The 17,083-nt window shown below is 33.6% G+C and overlaps 1 protein-coding gene across 1 annotated transcript in view; it reads right to left on the reverse strand.

The window, feature by feature from the left end:
* Positions 1-236: 236 nt before the first annotated feature.
* LOC106474323 (tyrosine-protein kinase transmembrane receptor Ror2-like) overlaps positions 237-17,083 on the reverse strand; it is a 70,288-nt gene continuing 53,441 nt past the window's right edge. Inside the window, exons 4-9 of the mRNA XM_022379695.1 lie at positions 14,979-15,135; positions 13,823-14,156; positions 12,616-12,818; positions 9,031-9,119; positions 1,960-2,113; positions 237-1,744 (exon numbers count right to left, since the gene is read on the reverse strand). Coding sequence (XP_022235403.1) covers positions 555-1,744; positions 1,960-2,113; positions 9,031-9,119; positions 12,616-12,818; positions 13,823-14,156; positions 14,979-15,135 — 2,127 coding nt within the window. The 3' untranslated portion in view covers positions 237-554. The remainder of the gene's footprint in view (positions 1,745-1,959; positions 2,114-9,030; positions 9,120-12,615; positions 12,819-13,822; positions 14,157-14,978; positions 15,136-17,083) is intronic.

Here is a 17,083-nt window from a genome sequence, read left to right on the forward strand (position 1 = left end):
CAACTAATGGGAACAAGTCTATTTTTAGATTTTTTAAGCAATATTACAAATCAGGTTCACCAAACTATTTGAAGAAGATCTGACATATTGAAACTTACTAAGTAAGACCGTGTTGCGGATAAGATGATCATCCACATATCCACTTGAACACCTGATATTTTAGTGATCCGCTTTGCTCAAGTGCAGGCAAAAAACAATAATCACCTTTTAAAGAGTTTTCTTGTCTTATGACATAAAGTACCTCTGGATAAAATGATCGAATCTTGAAGGTGACGACGTTACGCAACTTTAGGTCAATGCTGGTGTTCCTGTTCAGGTCTGTGCCCAAAACTATAACAGAATATAATGAAGCTTTGTATCCAACACAGAACAGTTAATTTGCTTTACTACGATGTTGAACATTAGACTTCTAATATATGGCTGAAGAACCACAATCACACAATTCTTACTTTTATATCTAAATATTGGCAGAAGTGTCGAACGTGTACCTAACTTTACTATCAATGTGAGCAATAAATTATGATAAAACTTGGAAATATAAACTTTCTTTGTCTTTAAACATGAGCCTTTGGAACTGTATCTTGGTATTTGGACAAATCATCATGGATAGCCGTCAGTGATTTGTATATGAACTTGAAAGAAGGTCTGTTGCTGGGCTTTTTGGTCCAACAATTCTTCATTAGGTTGTAGATAGATGGAGGAGTGTTGTCCGGACAGGACAAAATATTACCGTCCTGAACATACTTGACCACTTCCTCGTGGGTCAAACCATAATAAGGCTGAAGAGCGAAGGAAAAAATCTCCCACAATACCACCCCAAAAGCCCAGACGTCAGACTCTACCGTGAATTTATTGTAAAGAATAGACTCTATAGGCATCCACCTGATTGGAATAGCATCGTGCTCGTTACCCTTGTAGTAGTTAGTGGTGTAAATTTTCTGTGAGAGTCCAAAGTCTGAAATTTTTACAACCATTTCATCACTGACTAGACAATTCCTCGTAGCCAGATCTCGATGCACGAATTTCCTGCCAGATAAGTAAACCATCCCTGCAGCGATCTGTTTTGCAAGACTTACAAGGTCGAGATGACAAAGTCTAACATCACTAAACATGTCACCATTTGGAGTCCGAACAATGTAGTTACTTGGGGCACAAGATCTAAGGAATTCATTCAAATCACCTTTTCCCATGAATTCAAACAGCAAGCACATTGGTTTACCAATGGCACAGACACCCAGTAGCTTGACAATATTGGGGTGGTCAAAGTCAGCCAATAGGCATGCTTCTCGTTCAAAATCTGTTTGAAGATCTTCTGCAGCTTCCTCCTTAAGCATCTTAACAGCAATCATAGTAAATTCTTCCCCCTTAACCAGACCCGGAGCCTTGGCCTGAAAGACCCGCCCAAAGGCTCCCTGCCCAATGTCCCGGATATAGATGATGTCGTTACGAGGGTATTCTAGTGTCTCCAATTTAGGATTCAACTGTACGTTTGTTTTATGATAAGACATATTGGATGGAAGTTTGTCTAAGTCAATCTCAACGTCAGCTGTAGGTGTGGCATTGTAGCCTTTGTGGAACTTGTGGAGTCGCCGACAACAGAGGATTATGACCAGGATAATGGCCAAGCCTGCAATACTGACGGCGCACACGATGAGAATAAAGGAAGGGGAAAAAACTGGTTCTTCTGGAGGTTTAAACGTGTCCAGTAGTTCATTTTTGATTTCGTCTTCAAGTGTGGCATTTGCTGAGTGATATACAGAAAATACAACTTAGCACATTCATTTCCACAAACAACTGTTTAATTAGGCAATAAAATTCAATCAGGAAAAACTTTTATTTAAAACAGACAAGAAATATTGACTTATGTGGGAGGGAAAAGATTACTGCTTGTATACTAGCCTCTAATTGGATTGCGATTACTAAAGATAACCTATTAATGGTCAAACTTTTCCTACATACCACACTTAGGAATATCACAGTGTTGCCACCGAACCATTGGGTCCATTGTGTAGCACCATGGCCTTGGTTCTTCACCACCAGCATTTCGACAGAAATTTTCCGAGTTTAGAACCTCCGGAAAAACCATGGGAGGGCGATGATGTTTATGGGGTTCCTAGATAAAGTACATATGAAGATTAGTACATTTGAACAATAACTGAACCAAAAAAAACATCGAGAAATTACCTCTGGAAATTTTAATACACTGCATAGAATCTTCATCTTGCAAGCATATACAAAACATACCAAATTTTATCTTATATCATTGGTCTGACTAATATTTGCTACTAAGTCCAGAAGATGGAGATTCTATTCCTATAGTTATCATCAAGTTTGAAGCGTTCATTAACATGACAAAAAAACTTTTGGCACCCATACAGAGTAAAAACGCCAAAAGCAATCTTAGTAATGAGCTCTGCTAGGATTTAAAACACAGAAAAATCTTCTTTAAGCATTCTGTATACGGTGGTAAAAACAAAAGATGTTGAACAAAAAATTAAAATTAACTATTAAAATAGTGTATAAACTTTGCATATAGATATATCACCACAGAATTTTACTTTTCTGATGGCGTATTGGGTTTCTATTTTTGCTCTATTTTTGAGTGATTACCTACTTAAAAGTCTTATAACCTCACAAGCATTGTTGAAAGAAAGGTTTATGATTAAATACAGAAGTCATCTAAAAGTGAAGATACATATCAATATCAGACCACCCCCCCCCACCCCCGAGATTTGAAACTCGGACCAATCGAGAAAATAAAAACGGGACATCAGTACAGTGGCCAGCTTAAGCTAAATGAATTAACCCACTATCCACTACTAATAGGATACATTTTTTAAATTTATGTAGACTCCGATTTTTCGGCCATCACAAAATACACCAGCTGGTCGTTTTATTAAGACTTCCCATTATATGTAGAACGTTCAATTTTGTTGAATATGTAGAGGTGAAATAATATTATGGTTAGTCTAAAAGATAATGGGTAAGAGCATGTATCTCTCCAACTTAAAAGGAGCATGATAACAGCTGTCCGTTAAGCATTAGCGAAATTATTAATTACTCCTAATCAAGGCAAGCCAACTGAATAAATACCTAATAACGATTAATAAACAAAGGACTTAATTCTGTTCACCGGTATAACTAAGAGTATGTGATGTCATAAAATAAATCACATTAAAATTAAGACTTATAATTATTAAAGGGCACTGATTTATCATTTGGGTTCTTACTGCTCAAATATATCTGAAATGAGGCTCTCAACATAAGTGTTTGAAAAAGATACATTTGCTAGTAAGAAAAGCTGTAGTTATTAACTGTGATCTAAGTTACTTCAACAGTGGCAAGGCAGACAACAACAAGTTTACCTCAGATGCAATCAAGCTATTTTACTCATAGTGTCTGAAACGGATTGTAAGAGTAATTTCATCCATTTTTTTATTAACACAGTTACCAGATCACAGTCTGATTGTGATAAACCTGAATGTTGCACACGTCACTACAATCCTCTGTCTAGACTCTAGATCTATGAAAAAATAATACTTGCCGGTATCTTGGGAAGTCTGTTTATGATACCACGCGTCTAGGCTAGTATTGAGGAAAAGCTTAGTCCAACTAAATATTATGTTGTGGATATGTAACATTGAAACTGACAAATTTCAAACAAATTATATAAAAAACAAGAGCTATATGGGTGTGAAATTATTCTCATTTTACTGGATTTGCAACTGCTATAAGATACCTTTTCACAGTATTGTGAATCAATTGTTGCTTATTTGAAAACTATTCACTATTTAACCACTACATATAGGTACATAGTCAAAGAGTACTTGCTACACTTTAAATGTGAATAACAATAAAGATAAACATTTTAGCAGACTGTTGGATTTTCATGCTATTTACCTAGGGCTTTATATATAAATTTCTTATATTTTCTAGTATTTTACTGTGCGTATTTAAAAGATATGAAGTAAATATTCACTTTTCTACTGTCCCGTCGACAGGGGTATTGTTTTCACTCCTCTATGTGTATGTGTGAATGCTATAACTCAAAATATTTTCATCTTATTTGGATCAAGTTTCATATAACGGCTGAGAGAGTTCTTCAATGACCAACTGATTAAATGTTGTTAAATGTAGCTTAAAGGTAAAGGTCACATTGAAGGTCAACCACCATTTCAAAAACGGCCAAACTCTAAAAGAGCGTGAGTAAGAGCAAGGATCTCTTCAACTTTAAAAGAAGCGTGATAATAGATATCCCTCTAGCTTCTTGATAGCAATCATGGTAAATTCTTCTCCCTTTACCAGACCTGGAGCCTTGACCTAAAAGACCCGCGCAAAGGTTCCCTGCCCAATGTCCTGGATATAGATGATATCGTTACGAGGATATTCAACCATTTTATATCAAACATAATACAAAAATAATAAATAAAAAATAAAGTTACATTTTAAGCTTAATAAAGACTTCAGAAACAAAATAAAAAATAATTTCAACTACACTGCAAACTTAAATGTCGAAGCAAGATTTAAAAGCAAAGCAAAACATTGAACTCTAGCATTATGCTAGATGCAACAAATTGTGAGGTCGCATACTAACTATAACTATAAACGTTGAAATAAAAAATAAATCTAACACCAGATTGAAATAGCATCTCTAAATTTCTGAGTAAAACTGGATTGAGAGGTTCTGCGATTAAACCATTCGTCTATATAGGTTAATGCTATACGTGCAGATGTCAACTTTAGTACCTTCCTTTCTCTATTTTATCCATTCTACAAAAGATAAGAGTTACAGACGTCAATGCCAGAATTTAAAAGGCTCTCTAAAGCTTCTGTCAAAGCATAAAAAGGAAATGTGAACAACGTTATATTGAAGGTTGAATTTATATAATGCCCCTAAGGCGAAAGTCGTAAAGATACTGAACTAAGCTCTGTGATAAGACGTTTTCATCACCAATATCCTGGTGACTTGTTAATATGTACAGAAACACCTTCACTACTCGTAAGAAGTAATCGACAAAAAGTAATGCCATTGGGTAAGTTTGTTTGTTTGTAGGTATGCAAAAAGCTACACAATGGGCTATCTGTGCTCTGCCCACCACGGGTATCGAAACCCGGTTTCTAGCATTGTAAGTCCACTGACATACCGCTGCGCCACTAGGGGCCATTGGGTAAGTAAATGTTGAGATGACTATAATTTCCTTACGTTACAGAAAAATATTTATTTGTATACATAACGAGCGATATATTTTCAGCTTCTTAGCAGTCCCAAAAATGGCCACAAAAGTTCAGGAGTTTCAAAAAAAAAATATTTTTTTTCGTTGAGAGTAAAACATATTTCACGTTTTAACTCTACATGTTAGCTTTTTATTGTTTATTTTCATTTATATGAGAGTTTTGAAATTTATTTGTATTATGATTCATTGTAACATTCTGATAGGCCTAATTTAGAGTAAGCAAAAATTGTTTCTATAACTAAAGAAAAACAAAAGAGTCAGACGTCATCTGTCACACTTGTAAGTCTTCCGTGGTATGCTGTTTCCTAGGTTAGCATATTATCATAAAGATTCATGGCTTAGGGTTACTCCTATCTCGTAGTAAAAAAATCAAGCACAATACACACCACTATACGGGCAGTATAATAGGAGAAGGACTAGCATTCTTCGAAGTTTCCCTTAATGAACACCGTATAGGGTAGGTAAGAAAGAGCATAAAAAAATAATATTTTTGTTGCTGTTTTTACTGATAGAAACATATACTCAATCCGAAACATGTGTTACAAAGAAGTATGTCTCCAAGAATGGGTAACATATAAAATATTTAGAAGCATTTTGTACTCACAAGGAAACATACGTAATAGGGAATAATGTATCAACTTCAAGGACAAGTAACATATACAGCATTTAGAAGCATCTTGTACTGACAAAGAAACATACGCACATAAGTATGTATCAACCTCAAGAACGAGTAACATATACAACATTTTGAGGCATTTTGAAAAACATACAATAATATGAATTAAACGCAAATAAAAATTCCATTTTACTGCGAAGGAGACAGAAAGAGAAAGAATGGAGCACGACAATAGCGCGTGGTCAACAGATTGCTTATATATCTTATGCGACTCATTACTATCACTAGAAACCGGGTTTCGATACCTGTGGTGGGCAGAGCACAGATAGCCTATTGTTTAGCTTTGTGCTTAACTTCAAACAAACAAATAGAACTATCACTAGACTTTAAAAATACTGGGTATATGATAGAGCATTCTGAAGCTTACTTTACTAATTCTTTAAGACAAGTTTTAGTGCATCTTAATAGGCAGTGTGTAGCTCATCACGGTTGTGCTTGATGTTCTCTGCCAATATCACAACCATAATTAACTACATACTTCAAATGACACATCTCGTTTATAACGTTTTACTACTTCATTAAGAATAATCTATCAGTATTGTAATATACAAGTGCGTTACAAAACAAACCATTCAATGAACTTGCACACTGTCCTAAGAATACTCAATTATAACTAAAGTTTATGTTGATTCTAAGAAGTACTGAGAAGAAAATGTGTGTCTGATTATGTTACTTGGCTCAATTTCTGCCACGAGAGTAAGAATATACTGAAAAAAATCACTATATAGCTGTTAAGCATTGAAATGCAAATAAGTAATTTTTGAAAACTCTGACAAAATAAAAAAATACAAAAAAATGAAAGCATGGTGTCCCATAGGAAATTCATATTATGCCATCTTATGTATGCAATTAAATTTAAGCCGGGAACATTTATTTATTTTTTATGAAAAAGTTCAGGGATTTTTGTTTTCTATAGAATAACACACGGAGTCTTTCATTTACCAACGCTAGAGCTCCACTCACTGGCTGATGTACCTTAGACGATGTAACCCATTTAACTGGTTAACTTTATTCAAATCTTGGTACATTTTCCAACAAAAGATTTTGTATTTCTGCTCGAGTTCAAGAACTGGTAGAGAGAACTCATTGATCTTCCACAAGACCTTGAATCACCTGATATCCGCTTAAAGGATTAAGTTAACGAACAAAAACTAGCGGAGCGCGTTCTCACGAGATTTTCTAATAATGGAAGCCGCTTCGTTGCATTCAATTTCGTGATAAGAAATATGTGTAGTAGATAAAATAGCAACCCCCGTGTTCAGTTAGAGGTTTCTTCTTTTATTGATGAGTTCATGGTTACCAGCGTAACTAGCTTTTAGGTGAGTGTTCTGAAAGGTATAAGTTTTATTAAACTATTTTTTAACACTTAAAATGTTTTAATGTTCAACACTTTCTCAAGAACGCTATCGCTTAAGAAACAAACAAAAAAAACTTGGAGATTACCTCAACAGTACATTTATTTCTGAACCTATACTAAAGGTTATGCAATGATGTAGTTCTCACAAGATTTTGGAGAGTTATATATCATTATTTCTACCAAGTTCCTTATTTATTAAACGTTTAATCACGTTTTTTTGGAAGTATGAACATGAGATATGATTCTACATGAATTCTCAACTTCCAAAACAAACTGTGACTTAAGTACTACACGTAGATTTGGGAATTGTCTTTAAATCAACTAATAAGATAAAACATTTTTCATGTTAAACATTCTGTATTGATACCAGGTTCCTTCTTAAGGCGCTGTATACGATCTTTCCAGTTTATCTTGTATTTGTTTTCGTTCATTTTCTATCTTTTAATAATATTCTAAACATGATATTATTAGAAAACTCACGGATTCTGTTATTTTAATAACATTCCTAATGAACGAGAAAAAATCCAGTTTCTATATAATATATATATGACTGGACTTGTGTGCTCTTTACGACAGTATGACTGTTATAGACACAGCAACATTTTCAGTGGACAGATATCTTTCACGGGCTACTTACTAAGCGAGCTGTCTGTGCAAGTTGTCCAGTGACGACATCCTTAAGCTGTGTAACAAACACGCCCTTAACTGTCCGCTGAAGGGTTGGTAGCTTATTGAATTTTTTTCCATGAGGTGTAGAAAGATGTAAAGTTCCCAAGAGATAAAAACTAACTTAAAATGATACATAAAACTCACATTTGTGGTTATTTCACACCCAGCAAATAATTTCACGCGATGAAGTTACTGAGGTATTCTCCACTAAGAAATAAATCAACGTCTCAGTTCACAATTCTATAGAAGTTTCATAATCAAATAAACATATGGCCTTGGATATATCTTTATACCTTTTCTACGTATTTCGCTTTCCTGATAAGTAGCTGGTAGTTGCAACAACGAAACACATAAAACTGCATTTAAACAATTGTTACGGTTCAATTAAAGGCCAGTAACGAAATAAGCCTATACATTGAGGAAACAGTAGTACCTGTCTATAAGTACAGCTATATCTACGTCACAGTCTAAATTTCGACTGAAAGATAATGCATCATTCACGAAGGTGAGAAAAAGCTTCCCAGAAACACGTTACCATAACTACACCAATAAACAGTTATCAAGAATACCTTAAAAGTTATACAAATCAATCTAGTACAGCAGCGAAACGGGTGCTCGATTTCTTAGATTTAGTCATATTAAGATTAATACTCAATTACACAAATGGGTCAAAAAGTAAAAATATATATACATGAGACATGATAAAGATGATTTTACAAAATAAATGTTCATAATGTGTTATTTAAAATATATGAACTTTCAAGTCTGGTGCATACATAATTATATATTGGAGATACATGTGGGTACATAGATGTATAGGTCCAAATGCTATAACCACCTTCCTATATCTACATGGATAGTTAGCTGATGAGCAATACACCAGTCTGGACTAAGATGAACAAGAAAATACTTTAACATTGCTACATGCAGCAATGTTCAGATTGACTAACATTGCTACATGCTACAATGTTCAGATTGACTAACATTGCTACATGCTACAATGTTCAGATTGTTTTAGCTAGAACTTTTTTTGCCTTTTCGAGTTCCTGAAATATATTTGAAATAAATCTATGACAAACATTAATATCACTGACCTGCGATTCCCATCTCTGACATGCGATCCCTGATTTGGTAATATTAACAGTTCCCTGATAATAGCGCCCTCTTCCATAAATACACTCCGCTAGGAAAAAATACACACACATACATACATATATGTATATATCGACGCATAATTTCTAGCTAAATACTACTTCAAAATACACACTTAAGTTATTAAAACTAGAATATATTATGAATGAACATTTGGTGACTAAAATGTAAGCGTTCTGACGCGGGATATTCAAACCGTCAATGTATTGTATTGTTTTGCAATAATGTCCCGAAAATGATCTGACGTAAAATAATTCTTGTAAAATCTCTCATACGGTGTTTAGCGTTAAGTGAGTCTATAATGAAATTAATTGTTTGTTTATTGTAATTTCATGCAAAACTACACAAAAGCCAGCTGCGCTAGCCGTCCCTAACATTGAAGTGATAGACTAGAGGAAAGACAACCAATCACTAGCCGTCCCTAACATTGAAGTGATAGACTAGAGGAAAGGCAACCAATCAACACAGTCTACTCTTGAGCTACACTAAAAGAACAGTGGGTTTTGACTGTCACTTTTATACCGCATCTACGGCCCCCAAATGTGAAGAACGATATTGTTGTTTGGTGGTAACAGGATGCGAACCAAGGAACCTCATACCCAACCTCTGCCATGCTAACCAGTAAGCCGAACTAGACTCAAAATAATTAGTACCCTAAACCTGTAATGGAGCCTAAGTGTCGTTAAATTAAGTTTTAAACATGGAAAATCCCGTGTTAATTATGGCATTCAATATACATTAGACTAATTCACTACAGAAGGGGCGAACTTTATAGTAAAATACTGGTCAATGGGTTACTTTTAAGCAATAAAATGCATGAATAATTCCGAATGGATACCACACAGCGCAACCAATCGAATTGGATCGGTTCAATAGTCTGAGGTAGGTTTTACTAGTAAAGTACAGAAGAGATGGGCTGCATCTGAACACTAGATGGCGATACCAAACATGCATATGTTTCGAATTTGCTTGAGAGAAAAGCCACATTGGTCTATCTGCTGTGTCCACCGTGGGGCTTCGAACCTCGGAATTTAGCATTGTTAATCCGTAAACTTACTTGGAGACGCACATGCATATGTGCTTGGATGATTATTTTGCTAGTACGTACACATTCAAAAGACACAGTTCACGTTTTTCTTTATCACTGCATCTAGAATTTGCAAAAACAAAAAGCATATTTTATAATTATTATAGCTTTTAGAGCCCAAAATTCAATAACAAAATAAATATTTTTATTGGCATTATATATCAATTACTAGTTGAGGACTGTTAAAAAATTGGACCAATTTTTGCTTTTAAACTTGAATTAACATATTTTAGGTACCACGCTTTTTAAACAGTACTGCTGTAATAGTACCCGAAGTAACTTGTGTTCCTTTTCCCTCACCCCTTATCGCTCCAGAGTTCTAACGACACATAATAATCCAAAACACAATTAACAATAAAAATGAATGTTTATTTTAAAACTAGCGCTTTTAGTTTTGCAACCTTTTTTTCTTTCCTTTATGCATATTTTTTTCACTTATATTAAATGTTTTTTTCAAGCAATATTGTTAGGCCATCTTTTTTTTAAATTTATTTTCTAATCAAATTTAAATTTTTGCCTCTGTTTTTCTTTAAGGTGATTTTAACATTTTTAAAGTTTACTTTTATTAACTTTCGAATCGTGGGATACTTTGGTGAATATTCTGAAATTAAAAAATCATTAATCTCTGTATTTTTAATTTTTGTTAATTCATGTCTGTTAACCTACGTTTACATTTTATGGGTTTGGATGTTGGTAATACATCATTACTTTATTTTTTCTTATACATTACATTAAAATAAAATTTTGTAACATGATGTATTCATCTTTGGGTAAAAATGAGATTATTTAAGTTTTGAAACAGCTATTATTTGATGAAATTTCAAACGCCATCTTATAAAAAGCTACTGCACACGGAAGAGTACAGAGATAAAGAGACCTAAGTGAAGCCACACCAAAAACAAGGTATAAATATATAAGCAATAAGTTAACAAAATTGTGGATAAATGTAATAAAATGAAGAAAAACTTATAGAAGTCAGTTTAAGAAATGTGAAAAATGCAGTGGATAAAATTAGTAAAAAGCATTGAAATAAAAGTACTTCTTTCAATGAATTTAACATCATAAAAATAGGTTGTACTAAGAAACTGTACCAATAAAACTTAAATGTTAAAATCTTGTTTATTTTAATGGTTTTATATGCTTGTATTATATTGAAGAAAAATAAGCAGAAGATTAATCATACTTTATAAGAACAATTTGTATATGGTAATACAGCGGCTGTAGATATAAACTGTGGCTGCATGTTGAAAGAGATGTAAAGCTCGAGATCCTTCAGTTTCAATAATTAATATATCTATAACATCGACGAGAGAAGATGAGTACACCTATATATATGTAAACTACTTAACCAGCATGCCATCACATCTAGGAATACTGTTACCATTGCCAAAGTTCCCAGATTGGTTATCCAGAATCTTTCTCCAGAAGGGTTTCCCCGATGGGTCAGCGGTAAGTTTATGGACTTGCAACATTAAAATCAAAGGTTCAATTCCCCGAGGTGAACAGAACGCAGATAGCCCAATGTGTAGTTTCGTACATCATCCTCACGAAAGTAATTGCTAATAAATTGAAAATTACGCAATTTTGATAAATCACAAATATATTTACCATTTGAAAAGAGCATTAATCACCAGTGTAGAAGATCCAGACATGGTAGTGACAGAAAAATAAAGTGTAGAAAACTGTAAGGTAGACATATTGCAAGTAAAAAACTGAAAATTGTTGCTAACTTGGACGACTATGGCAAGCAACAGTCGATTTGCTACCCCTCCCCCCAAAGTCTACCCAATATAGTGTAAAGAAGGTAAAGAAAGTTTTTGTAAGCATCTAAGGTTGCCACAGATTTTTCATATATTGGGAAATTTGAACTTCACAAAGTTCACAGTAACGCAAAGGTGACCCCATTTTATTTTTATTGACAGTAGAACTCAAAGGTTACATCAGAATAAAGCATCAACTCTACACCAGTGTTTCTACGAACCATGGATAATGAAACCGATGTTCATGCTACTCTCTTGTCTGACATAGCTGTGAAATCGTCTGACGACATACCATGAACTTCTGTAAATTTGGTTTTGTTAAATGTATTGCTGGATGGTCTGTACATGAGAAGTTTGTCAAAACGTGTGGTCTAAGATTGGCTTCGCCGCCATTCAAAGGCTTATTCCATTGGAAATTGCAAAGTTAAACAATAATGCATTGCCATGGCTATTAAACTGAGTTTGATCGACAACTGAGGAAATATTTCCAAGAAGAGCTCACAATCTGGAACATTGTTCTTATAAAATACGATTACATTCCTTTTTTAAGAATTTTATACAAAGAAAAGAAAGAAAAATAAAACATTAATTTTGTATCATACTCTTTCTTTTGTAATTTTCTTAAGTCTTAAGTTGAAAATTTTATTATTCTAACGACATGAAGTTTTGTTTGTTCCTACTTGTAATCTCATCCTCCTTGAACTCCGTTAAGTGTGCCTGAGAACAGAGAGGAACAGAGGAGTTTCCTCGACTGGGGAGGAAATCACACTGTGGTAGTCTGAAATGCCCTCGAGATTGGAAGTAAATGCCCCGTTCTTTGTTATCTTCAATCTGGGCCCACTCATTGTAACAAAAGAGTTCCCGAACTGCAATACAATCTTCCCTGAAAATAAAGTGTGTGTGTGTGTCTGTATATATATAATATTCATATTTCTATTTATATATATATAATATTCAAAGCATCATAGATCTGTCCATATATATATAATATTCAGAGTATCATAGTTCTATTTATATATATATAATATTCAGAGCATCATAGTTCTATTTATATATATACTATTCAGAGCATCATAGTTCTATTTATATATATGATATTCAGAGCATCATAGTTCTACTTATATATATGATATTCAGAGCATCATAGTTCTATTTATATATATATATATATAATTCAGAGCATCATAGTTCCATTTATATATATAATATTCAGAGCATCATAGTTCTGTTTATATATACATATACTATTTAGAGCATCATAGTTCTATTTATATATAAAATATTCAGAGCATCATTTCTATTTATATATATACTATTCAAAGCATCATAGTTCTATTTATATATATAATATTCAGATCATCATATTGTAAATAAACAAATAAATATCATTCACTCCCTCCTTCATAAAATAACACAGACACTACCTTATACTTGGCTACATAAAAAAAAACATTTCGTAGCATTTTTTCTGTTTTAACTCACGCTTTATGCCTGTCAAAAGAACATAATTGTGTTACTTTCTTTTAACCCATACCTCACGAACAACCCATGTTTCATACATCGCAAAATATATTCGATACTCCCCCTTTAACCTATACTTTAGAACCAACAAAATAGCACATCCAGTTTGACAAGTTATCTATTTTTAACTTATTTTTCGTACGACAGATATCAGAAATATATTTTTGTTTGATACTATATTTCACTCCGAGCTCACTAAGGAACACAAGTAGTTTGTTCGATACTCTTTTACTCCGTTAGTCTAACTTCATATCGTATAGTGGACACATCTGTAAACATACACGCTTCAAAAGTTAGTAGATACTAATACGTTGCTTAATTACCTGTTTTAGATCAAATTTATATACAAAAAATCCTGTCACTTACCTACACAGTTCTTTCCCCGTTTGAAAACTGTTCACGAGATGACACTGTGGGAAGGCGTAAGCACACAAAAGTTGTTCAGCAGCAGTGCGACAAGGTTCCATCAAAGAAGATATGAGCTCTTCCCACAAGTCACGTGTAATTTCTTCATTAATCCCCGGTGTTGTGTCACTAAAGTTGTAGTATATAAGCCCTGAATTATTCAGGTATGTCCTACACACCTTGCCAAAGTACGGAGAGCAATAACCTTGTGGCTCTTTGGTCTTTGCATCAAATATTTCTTCGTCCAGTTCTTCTTCAATTCGTAGTTCTTCAGTGCCAATTTCCTTTTCCGGTTCTTTAAATAATCCGATTTTGGGAGGAAAAAAAAATGTTTTTGCTATTACAAGTGAAACAATTACAACACGAGAAATAATGTTTTTCTCAGGACATTACTTTCAGGCAATTATTTAATTTAGTGAGTGGAATATTATATCCTGGTCTAATTACCTAAAGTAGTTGTTAACAAACAATGAGTTGCTTTGAAAATAATATAAGTTACGAATAGATATATATAACACAAAAGAATAACGATATTGCACGTGGTTTCAGGTAAGTGCCTTTCTTCATATTTAAATCACAGGTCACAAGTATGTATTTACCAGATTTGAATACAAAGTGAATGACAATGTTTAGTGGTATAGTCAAATGAGTTGAAAAAGTTCTGGCCAATAAAATCAAATGGACCTTTTTACTGATGTGAAAATTAAGTAAGTGATATTTAAATTTATTAATACACTAACCTTGTTTCGTAAAAAATGTTGATGATAAAACGTACTGATTTATTTACTTGGTTTGTAAAGATCTATGACAAGAGATGATTAAGTTAATTTGTCTGAATAAGAAAGTGGACAATATATAGTTTAGTTGTTTAGTTAATAGGTTTTGTTTGATAGTCTAGTTATTAGATCAATTGTCTCTAAGAGAGAAACTGACATACTAGTTCATTTAGTTGGTTTTAGAGCAACGTGAATGATAAACTGGTGGATTTGTTACGTACTTTGGAATAAGGAAATGATAAATTATTAGGCTTAATCACCGGGCTTTCAAATAATGTAAATCATAAGCTACTGGTTTAGTTGTCTCAAGAAGACCATTAATGATAAAGCACAGTAGTTACCTGATTTTGGAAGGACGTGTATGGTAAACTCTTTGCTGTCTGACATCGTTTGATTGGTACTTCTTAATCGATTGACTGCTTGACATGTGAACAAAGAAGACTCTGTAACGGTGAGGGACAAAATGGAATGGAAAAACTCTGGCTTCTTAGTAGGTAGCTACAAGTGGTAAAAATAAGAAAAATATTTTTTGTTCCTTCTAACCTTTTCGCGATTTTCTTGTATTGGAAGAGTCAAGCTATTTTACTTCTACTAATACAATCAAATGTGTTAAGTTTCGTATCAGTCTTAAACGACTACGTTGGTTACAAAAATCAGGCAAATTAAACCATAATTAAAAACTTTAACAACTGATTTTCATAAACAAAAAAAGCTATAGTTATTGTAATCACTAACAACGGCTAAAATTATAAATATCCTTTTGGAATTAAAACTTGTACGAGTTAGAAAAGAATTATTATGGTCTTATATTTCTATAAATATATAATTATAGGTAAGATAATCTACATATCCCTAAATTACATATGTTCATACAGAAAACTACATAAACATGTTTCCATTCTAACTAGATAACATTTATAAAATTATAATCATCATTTACGATTCAAGTTTTTACGTTGGATATGAAACAAAAAAATGATTGTATATAATAACTTGCCATTCCTCTACTACCGTATTCATTATTAACAGCCCCCTCACGAGCCAGTGGGGGACATTTTTGTTGAAAAAAATAAGAACCCAATCCGGTTTTTCTTAATTTGAACTGAACTTTTTTTGGCTAAAAAGGAGGCATTTTCCACACTCTTTTAGTTGTGGACCTGCGAAAATGATCTGAACTGGTAAGGTTACTGAAATCCTTCAGCGTATCACGAGCTTAACGGCCAAACACAAGAAGCATGGAAGTCTCCAAATGACATTTAGAGCCTCCTTGGTAGATATTGTGCAGCAAGCCGAGTACAATATTATGCCTGTAGCTGCTTTCAAAGTGTTTCTGTCTACTCGTCCTACTGCTGACTATCGTGATGCTTCGCCCTTTCCTACCGAATCGCAGGTGAAATCGTTCGTATTTAAGTTGAAAGCTAAACGTAAAAAAGGTGATAGCAGAAGCATAAAAGGTTGCTGTATTTCACTTAAAAATTTGTCAATTAACAAACGAAAACTTGTCTTGAAGTTGTCTCAAAAAGATACGTTCAAATCTACCATATTTGGGAGTTTCTGGATTGAACTTGGTTCCTGAGGAACTTGTTAAAAATGATTTACAATTTGCATTGCATCTATTTAATCATTCATCTTTTAAAAATATCAACGTTCAAAGAAGTCGACATACTACTAAACTTGCCTTTTTTTATAAAATATAACTTAATTGCCAAGAACTGAATATTAGGAGAATAAATTTTAAGTGGAAACGATTCAAAGTGAGATTAAATACATGATAACAATTATGAATGATCTGTTTACACAAGACTTTATTTGGTAAGAAGTAATAAAAAAGGCCTGATATCTATGCTATAGGTTGCTAGAAATAGACTCTTCCTCCGGTGGCTCAGCGGTAAGCTTAAGGACTTATAATGCTAAACTGGCGGTTCCATCCCTGCGATGGGCAGAGCGCATCTACTCATGGTTCAACTTTGTGCTTAAAGAAAAGAAATAAACAAAACAGTAATAAATAGAAAACTGGGTTTATGTAGTAATTATACTTTATTATTCTTGATATATTCAACTTTTTTGTTCGCAGTACTACCGAAAAAGGTTTTAGCCATACAAAACAAGCTCAAACCATAAGGTTAGGTGTGATTCATCATAGTAGAAACAACCGACAAGGGTAGGTGTGATTGATCATAGAAGAGACAAACTACAAGTGTAGGTAATTTATTTATCGTAGGAGAAACAAACCATAATGGTAGATATGATTGATCATAGGAGGGACAAACCATAAGGGTAGGTGTGATTTATCACAGAAGAAACAACCCACAAGGGTAAGTGTGATTCATCATAGAAGTGACAAACCAGAAGGGTTGGTATGATTGATCATAGGAGAGACAAACTACAAGTATAGTTGTGATTCATCATAGGAGAAACAAACCATAAGGGTAGATGTGATTGATCA

Source organism: Limulus polyphemus, unplaced genomic scaffold (assembly GCF_000517525.1).
Source record: "Limulus polyphemus unplaced genomic scaffold, Limulus_polyphemus-2.1.2 Scaffold138, whole genome shotgun sequence".
In the NCBI taxonomy this organism is placed as follows: Eukaryota; Metazoa; Arthropoda; class Merostomata; order Xiphosura; family Limulidae; genus Limulus; species Limulus polyphemus.